Raw genomic sequence first — 9137 nt, 5'->3', positions numbered from 1 at the left:
GGGCTCTCAGGTGGCCGGGGGCGGCCGGGGGGTGCCCGGAGCCGCTGTGGCTCGGCGAGAGCCAAGGGGGCCCTCGCCAGCTCCGCAGACACCTCGTGGCTCTACGCGCCGTGGGCAGGAGCGAGCAGCGCTGGGGTGATGCGACACCATCTTCCTCCCTCCCCTGCGCTGTGCCCCAGCGGTGAAGAAACCAGAATATCTACATATAGAAACTGGGAGGCTTAATCAGGATTTTTGTTCAAGTCAATGTGATGCTGCAATTAAGGCTTTGAACAGGACAACCCATCATCCTTAGTTTCTCTGTCTTTTTTTTTCCCTGTCTTTTTTTTCTTTCTTTTTTTTTTTTGTTTTTGAGCACACCAAGAGCTATTTTAAGCTGTTTTAAGCATGACGGGAACCCCAAGGGTGTGTGGGTCTGGTGAAATAATTGCTTGCCTCAGGTTCTTGAAAGTACAAAGCAACAAAGCACCTGAGCCATGTAATTACTCTTACAGCTGCAAACTGGGCTGTATGTTACACCCACGTGAGGTTTTCCTGGAGATGATGCTACTCCACAACGCAGCGCCAAGTCCCCTCTCCTCCCCGGATCTGCGAGGAGCCATCCCCCCAAGGGCTCATGGGCCACTGACCTAGGACACCCGTCGCCTCGAGCCCCCCGAACCGCTGCATGGCAGTGATGGCCTTGGTGAGCTCCTCCTGCGTCTGCAGTTGTCCTGTGACAGGATCCGGAGGAGGCAGATACCCAAATTTCGTCAGCCAGTCCTGTGAAACAAGGAGAAGGGGGGATGGGAAAAGGAAAGGAAAGAAATATAGACACAGGGAAAGATGCTCCGAAGGTCCCATCCATTCTGCTCGGAAATACTTTTCCCATTTACATGTTTATACCCGGCTTCCCCATCGAACTGCGTGCTCTCTGCTAACAAACGGACGTGTCAGGATGGATCCGTACACATCACTTCAGTAATGGGATCCGGCGACCTTCACGCATTCCAAGGGCGACATCTAATCTTCCCACCGGGCTGCAGACCACCTTTGGCAGCGGCGGCAGCGCAGCCCCAACCCGAGGGTCACACAGGCGCCTTTGATTCTCCCCTCGGACACGGGCAGCTCTTAGGGAAAACTGTTGCAGAGCTGAGTGCAAGGAGAAGGGAACAAAACTGCCTGTCACGAGGGCCGGGCACTGCCGCCTCCACTGGGACCTCACCCCCGGTGGGAGCCCACGGGGGCCTTGGGGAGGGTCCCCGGGTCCGATGGAGGAACCTCGCTGACCTCCGGCCGAGGCTGCAGAGCAGCTGGGTTTTGCCCAACTTTGTCTCGGTAGCACCTCTCCGACCGTATGTGCTGTGCTTTAAACTTTCTGCTGTCCCCCGTGGGCGCCACAGTAAGGTCACAGCTTCCCACGAGGGGTGAGAGGAGGGGACCTTTCCTCCTCCCTGCCGGCGCGGGGAACACCTCCGTGGCCAAGCGCCCTCTGCAAGTCCCCCCGTGTCCCCATGCCGGCACGAGTGGGCTATGCCCGCTCTCCCGGGTCCCTTCAGCCAACCTGCTGCAATGCCATCAAACCGCTGCGACATTAATCAACCCGCTGCGACCTCCTGCTGCTTTCCAGTCCAGGCATTGCCAGGGTGGCTGAGCTTTGGGACGACAATGCATTAAGGATGACAACAGCTTGGCAGAGGCTCCCTTCACCTGATGGAGACGAGCCGGGACACGGGGACGAGGACAACCCTGCAGTCCAAGTCCCCTCAATGCACCCCGATGGCTTGAGGGTGGCTTGTTTTACCTCGACCTTCACAACTTCAGGATTTTGACTGGAAACAAACCCAACCATGAAGTCTCTGACAGAGAGTCTCCTGGCGGTTTCCCAGTGGTGCCATCACCCTCCTACCACGACAGGGAGGGGCACGGGGACAGGGAGCAGAGGAAAACCCTGCAACAGCCTTCCCCTAAAATTTGGCCAACATCAAAAAGTCGCTCCGGGTGATTGATGGACCCAGGATTTTGACTGGAAACAACCCCAACCATGAAGTCTCTGACAGAGAGTCTCCTGGCGGTTTCCCAGTGGTGCCATCACCCTCCTACCACGACAGGGAGGGGCACGGGGACAGGGAGCAGAGGAAAACCCTGCAACAGCCTTCCCCTAAAATTTGGCCAACATCAAAGTCGCTCCGCGGGGCACGGGGACAGGGAGCAGAGGAAAACCCTGCAACAGCCTTCCCCTAAAATTTGGCCAACATCAAAAAGTCGCTCCGGGTGATTGATGGACCTCGTCATTTAAAAAAAAAAAAAAATACATAAATGGATTTTTAAAAAAAAACCACTGTAAGAACATCAGGTTTCTTAACTTTGGATTATTTGTTCAAGGGGATAAATCAGCAGAGTTGTGCTCACCCCAGCAGCACCAGAAATGCCAGGACTGGCTTGATGGTGAAGCTGAAACCTCAGTCACTCGCAGCCCCCAACAGGACCGACTGATTTATTCAAGAAGAGAAATAAATGGCTTTTCTCTCTGTGCCCTCCTCTCCAGCATTTCCACATGCCCTGGTTTAACCATCTCGCCACCAGCTGCCTTAAAGCATTTAGAGCCAGGCATGAGTATCTCTACCCCCAGAAAGCATCGGGGACCTGTGAAACACCCGCACGTCCCTCTTCGCCAAAGCCTAAGCAAACACGGCCACGAGCCAGCGATCCCCCTGCCATGGGCACCACGTTAAGCCCAAGGCCACTATTTGGTAGGAATTTGTCTTTCAAAGGACAATACGTTTTTATGAAGATCTTTCTCTTCCTCTTTTCAGCCTAAAACTGATGAAAAAAATGCCATAAATCTCATTCCTACAACTGCTTTTTAAATATCTTGTGAATTATCTTTCTAAATCCTTTCTTACCTTCCTTCTCGCTCCCCTCCCCTACCTCGGCAGAAGGATCAGCGAAGAATAATAATACTGCATGCAGGGAATGCCAGAAACACCTACCCTCTATTTTCTTTATCTGTATCAAAGAAACACTGAGCTATTGAGCCTCTTGAAGACTGATATCGATCTAGACTTCCACTGCGGTCAATACGCCTCAAATTTATTGTAGTCAGATTAGTGCCAAAAGTCGGTACCTGCTTATTGCTACAATCTGAATGTCTCAGCTCAGTGTCACCCGCAGCGGCCACCTCGAATGCCACAGCATCCCCAGCCCCTCTCTGGCAAGCCCAATTAAACAATTTCACACTTACAGAGCTTTACGACGGATCTCCCCACGCTTGGTGTGGCTCTCCATCGGGGAGCATGGTCTCCTGTGCCGGGTTTCTCACCGGCAGTTCACTTCCCTCCTCACCCTCCTTCACAGTTGCCTTATTTTAGTGGGAGGGTGTGTTATTATAGCCAGATAAAGCAGCTTATCTGGCCATTTCTTGTTGCTTAATGCAACTCCATTAGCCACCACCTTGCTAGGAGCGCGTTAGCATCGTCACAGCCTTCCCTCACCATCAGGCTGAAGGCCAGGCCAAGCGCTCTCTCTTCTTCTCCCTGCTCCTATTTGTCCCTTTGCATAGCAAAAACATTTGTGACAGAAATTAGAGATACAATTTGCCCCTGATTGTTCATGAGAAATCAGCTGTGACACAGGGCTCGGCAGCCGGCCCATCAATTGCCGAGGATGGTGGGGTTTAATTTGGTTTTTTCCCCGGCCATGGAGACAGTGTCATTTATCCTCTAATGACAGCGGAGCCACTGCTACACCGATGTACGCAGCTCAGCTTTCCTCGGGCCCTCCTGGAGAAGGAGGTGGCAGCAAAAGGCTGGGGAAAGCAAAGGCACGGGGAGATCCAGCAAAGATCCTGCTGACCTCCTCTCTTCCTTAACCCAAAGGGACAGAAAAAGCACAAACACAAGTGGATACCCCAGAGCAAACGGGGAGCTCCCGAAAGAAAAGACAGAAGGGACGGGCAGGTATCACAAGTCCTTCACCTGATCTACCTTGCAAGCATTGATGTTCCTGCATGTGATTTTTCATCTAGACCATCATGTTTGTCATGCCTTACTCAGGTTCCCCATGATTTTATAGACCTCTGTGATACCGCTCTCATTCATCTCTTTTCCAGTGTGTGGGTTCTGGCCGGTTTCCTCTCTTCTCGTGAGCAAAGCCGATCCATAATATTGAACTTTCACATTCCACCTTTGCTGTAGCAGAAAATTTCATTAGGGAAAATGCAGCTGGACTTGGAGATGAGAAAGACCAGCAGGAATTGTCTGGCTAATTATCTGTGTGCCCCGTGAAAGCTTTTCAGATATTTTCTTGTCCTTAATTATGACAAAAACTAAACTTATGAACTTCCATAAAAGAAAAACATGAAAACATTTTCCACTGAGATAACTTCAACACGTTCCCTTCTTAATGCCACTTTTTTTTTTTTAAATTAAAAAACCCTTTTTTTCCCCAACTTTCATTAGCTTAAAATGTTTAAATGAAATAGTGGTTCGAGCCGAATGCTAAAATTCTTTGAACATATTTCTTGCCTGAGTTGGCACGATAAAAACTTTTCCTTAAAAATGTGCTGCATTAAATAAATTGACCTAATCCCATGAGAAGATTCAGCTTCAGCAACTCCCTATTTTAAGAGGAAAAAAAATTGCTTCACTAAAAAATTCAGATTGAGCCCATGTCTGACCATCTTCCAGCTCCGAGACGAGCTGGGAACGAGCATGGCTTCACTACATAGCTCATGCCATGGCCTGGGGTACGTACCTCGGTCTGGGGCTCGCGGGATCCCAGCTCAGTTTTTGTGGGAATCACCTCGTTGTGTCTCTAGCCCCCAGTTCCTAATCTATAAAATACTTTAATGGTATTTCCTGGTCTTCCATCTACTGGTCCTGTCTGCTCACACCGGGAACTCTTTGGGGCGGTCCATCCCCTGCTGTGCTTTACCCCAACCACGGGGGCTGCCGGGCCGGACCCAGCCGACGTGTTTCACTGCCATCACCAAAAGTGGACCCTTCTTCCCCAAAAGCGGACTTCTGCCCCGGTGCTGGGAGTTAGCAAAGATGGGGCTGGGGAAAGCTGGAGGGACCGAGCCAAGTCCATGATGAATCTTCTGATCCAGCTCCACCACTGAGCAATGCAGAATGAAAGGCTTCCCGTTGTGCTCAGGGCCAGGAAAAAAAAGAAAGAGAAAAGAAAAAAAGGAAGAACTGCATGCCTGGCAAAAACGTCCAAAGACGTCCATCCATCTGCACCGCCCCTCCACCGCGCCGGATAAACACAGCTTCCAGCAAGAGCCCTCACGCTGCTCAGCGCTGAGCAGAAGCACATACATACCCCTTAAAAACCACAGCCGGGATGTCTATTGACAAAACACCATCCCTGCGTGGGGCTGGAGATCCCACCCTGCCCCACGTGGGACAGCGGGACTCATGCCGTGTCCCAGGCAGCAGGGAAATGCCATCGCAACGTGTTCACCTCTTGGGACCAAGGCACCAGGAAGGGAGGCTCCCTGGGTGCTGCCCATGCCCCGTCCCCTCTGGTCTCATGGGACCAGCCATCCACAGACAACACAACTCAAGAAATAAAGAAAAATTGGGGGTGGGAAGCTTTTCCCTCCCTTGTATCCCTACAACCTTTAAACGGTTCGATCTTACCCCTCCCACCCCACTGCAGGTGGTACCCAATAAAAGATGTCTTAAAGGAAATGCTTCAAAGCAGAGTTTTCCTTTGAAAAGGGACTGTGTTAACGGTGACGCAGCAGCATCATTCCTCCACGGAGCTGCTCCGTGTGCGTGTTTGGAGACCGATTGCTCACTTCGTTGGCTAAAAATAAGCTGTATTATTTTTTCTTGTCTGGGTTCCCATACTGCTGTGGCATAGCATAATGGGGAAAAGCCTGCTCCTTGCCTTAAAAAATGATAAGCAGAATCTAAAACTGGAGGATTTTTTTTGCACGTAATTTTTTTTTTCTTTTGGAGAAAGCACAAAGTTAGGAAAAATGCTAATTAAGTCCTCTTCTCCCCTGCAAACAAGCCCTGCTTCAATTTTGGGCTTTTTTTACTCCTTAAGCCATTTGAAGGGAATACCAGGGAGCGATGCTGCTGTGGCAGCAGCCAGGGTCTGGGGCTCTCCAGGGCCAAGTGATGGCCCAGAGCAAAACGCTGGCTCCAGCAGCAGTGAAGCCTCTGGTATCACTTATGCAGAGCCAATTTTCAGATTAAAATGGCAATTTCATTTCTTTCATCTATCCACTTCCTTTGTATCAATACCCTTTTGTCCTAGAACCTACTTACCTGCTTCATTTTAAAATAGATGTAGATATTGTCCCTCTTTTATGGAAGATTTATGAGCTCTGTACGTTTGCTTTTACAAATATTAATATTATATAAGCTGATGGGCTTATTCAGCTGCCACAGACGAAAAAAAAGACTCAGTCAGCAAGTATTCTTCCTGATGGTTTCTTTTTAAGGGTTGTAGGTTGGCGTTTACAAGAAGACAAACTAGTTCAGGATAACAAGGAGAGGATAAACAGGATAAACGGCAAAACAGAAATCAGGATAAGCAGAAAAACTCTACCCAAGCCAGTTCCGTGCTTCTGCCTGCTCTTGTATTATTATAATGACCGTATTTCTAAAGCTTAGCCCCCAAAAAACAGGGTCGTCTTCTTTTTTCTTGATGTTGCGTAAACATACAGGGAAAAACCAGCCTTAATCCTGCAGAGTTTGTAACACCCCCTTTGCTCAAGGATGTTGTTTTACCCGACACATCGCCAAGAGGAGAGAAGAGCAGAGAACTACCCCCAGTCCCTGGCTCCTCTGCAGGCTCCCAGACCGGCTCCATCGCCATCTCATCAATGCTGGAGGAGGAAACTGGGTTTAAATTCATGCCCTTGTTGACAGGGGTGCAAGCAGCACCCACAACACTCTGCATCCGGGCTGTCGGCTGTGACAGCCGCGGGCACCTCTCCCTGCTCCGTGCCGCGGCCACCGGCGTTGCTCCAGACACCTCTTTGCAGCGAGGAGCCACGCTCTCAGTGACTTGCAACACACCTCCGGAGACTCTTTGGATGTGCAACATGCACGGAGAGGATGCCGGTAAAACCCAATTTCCAAATTTTCAGGGCCATCCAAGGCTGGAGCAGAAGCATGTTTTTTCACTCAAAAGATCCCTTTCATTAATATTCCTTGAAAAGCTTTAGCAAACTGCACCTTCGCTCATTAATCAAGCTACCAGTTGCTTCTATTCTTTAAAACAGGCTACTGTCACGGCTGAGAGCCTAAACCCTCACCCTGACCTGAACCCGGCCCTTGGCTCTCCGGCGGGGGCAGCCCCGGTGAGGTCCCTCCCTGCCGTCCCCAGTGGCCCCGGCTGCAGCAGGAGCACAGAACACCCCAGCTCACCTCCACCGCTCATCTCCTGCCGTCCACACCAGATAACCACAGAGAAACGGGCTTTGTTTTTGTAGGGTCACCCAGGGGGGAGAGGAATTTGAAAGCTCCCTTTCCTGCAAGTCCTTTTATACCCTGGGTGCAGTCGCGCTTCACACATGCAGGGGAAGAAAATCCAAACACACTATTCAACAAAATTAATGACCCAGATTACTAAAATAAAGCTACAACTCAAACATCCGGAACTAATTTCCAAATTACACTTCGCTTTATCTCTACAGCTCCCACTAAATAGGGTGGAAGCTCTTAAAATCACAAAAAAAAAAAAAAAAAAAAAAAAAAAAAACCCCCCCTGCCACTACAAGCTAGATTAAAGGGAAATTGCTTTTGGCTGTTTGAGTTTTTCTTCCAAGTTTTCGAAGGTTTAGAGTATTCAAATTTTTACAGTAATTTTCCTGAGATCAAACGACCCCAGGAACAACGCCCATTAATTAGAGCAACACATATGGTGCCGCAATACTCCGAGGAGCACGCTCCTGCAATGTAACGGCCTCTGGGCCACACAAAGCCAATAACTTCCTTCCAAAGGTTGCCACGCACCTCTCTAATGAGCTATCGCACGCAGGTAATCAGCTGATTAATTCATTAGGAGAAAAAACTGCAGTTTGGATTAGAACCAGGATTTTGGTTGCCGCCGCCGCTGCTGAACCGTGGGACCGGTTTCATTAGCTCACGCCGGAGGAGTCGCTTGAATCCAAACAGCTATTTAATTCGAGCGAGCGCTGTGCGCAGAATCCAGGGTAGAAGTTAATGCAGCTGCTAATGATTTCCTCTCCCTCCCCCTTGCTTTAAATGTTCGATTAGGTTAACAACAGCGGCGTTGCGAAAGGCTACAACCTACAAGTCGTGAAGACAGCAGGTCCCTTGGCAAGGGACAGATCACACCACTGGATGACATTGGACCTGGGACATCCAGGTCATTAAAGATCCAGCGGAGAGAGCTCCTCCGCTCCGGCGCGGCTTGCTTCCCAGCCAGCAACTGGATGCCAGCTTGGCTGCCTGCAGGTCTTGTCAGACATGATCGGGTCTTGCCTGTAGCCTCAAACGCTCGTTTGCAGGGCTCTGCCCGCGTTACTGCTCTCCTGGGTGTTGGGGGGTGACATCCTCCACTGGGCAAGGTGGGCACGGAAGAAGGCTGTCGTGATTTGGAAGCAAATTTCATCCAGTCTGCGGTAGATGTTACGCAAGGTGTAAGCATCTCTTTGGTTGGATGGATACCGAGAGCCTTCCCATAAACACAGAGTTAATCAAGAGATGTAGAAGCAGAAGGAAATTCTCTGCAGACCACAGAAACAGCCTTTTCAACCTCTTTGAACTGAAGATCAAAGAACCAATTCCTACCCATAGAAGGCAGGCAGAACAGCGCAGTGCAGAACAATGTTTACTACAGCTGGTTTAGGTTTCTTTTCAGAGTAAAAAAAGGTGACAAAACATATAAACAAGGTACAGTTTATTCTGTATTTCCAGCATAAATGTGTATTTTTCTTGGTGGAGATGTAATATACCAGGGATTTAGGGAGGCCTTCAATCACTGGCATTTTTTCAGCACATCCTGAAAATTTCCACTCGAAAGCAACGAACGACGCAAAAAATTTGTGTGTAATTGAAACTCGACATGACTACCAAAAAGGAGTTTCAACGGGAATAGTTTTTTGTTTTTAAATCAGCCCTAGGTTTTTTTTTTTTCCTAGCATGAGGAAACTTTCTTTATCTGAAGGG

At 49.5% G+C, this 9137-nt stretch overlaps 1 protein-coding gene across 1 annotated transcript in view; it reads right to left on the bottom strand.

Moving 5' to 3' along the window:
* Window positions 1–9137, bottom strand: part of MMP17 (matrix metallopeptidase 17) — a 102466-nt gene that overhangs the window by 23209 nt on the left and 70120 nt on the right. The window contains exon 3 of the mRNA XM_019470775.1: window positions 630–762. Within this exon, the coding sequence (XP_019326320.1) occupies window positions 630–762 (133 nt within the window). The remainder of the gene's footprint in view (window positions 1–629; window positions 763–9137) is intronic.

The sequence above is a fragment of the Aptenodytes forsteri genome, unplaced genomic scaffold (assembly GCF_000699145.1).
Source record: "Aptenodytes forsteri isolate BGI_AS27 unplaced genomic scaffold, ASM69914v1 Scaffold79, whole genome shotgun sequence".
NCBI classification, from domain to species: domain Eukaryota; kingdom Metazoa; phylum Chordata; class Aves; order Sphenisciformes; family Spheniscidae; genus Aptenodytes; species Aptenodytes forsteri.
Note: the sequence above shows the minus strand (reverse complement) of the source record. Positions and strands in the feature narration are given on the sequence as shown.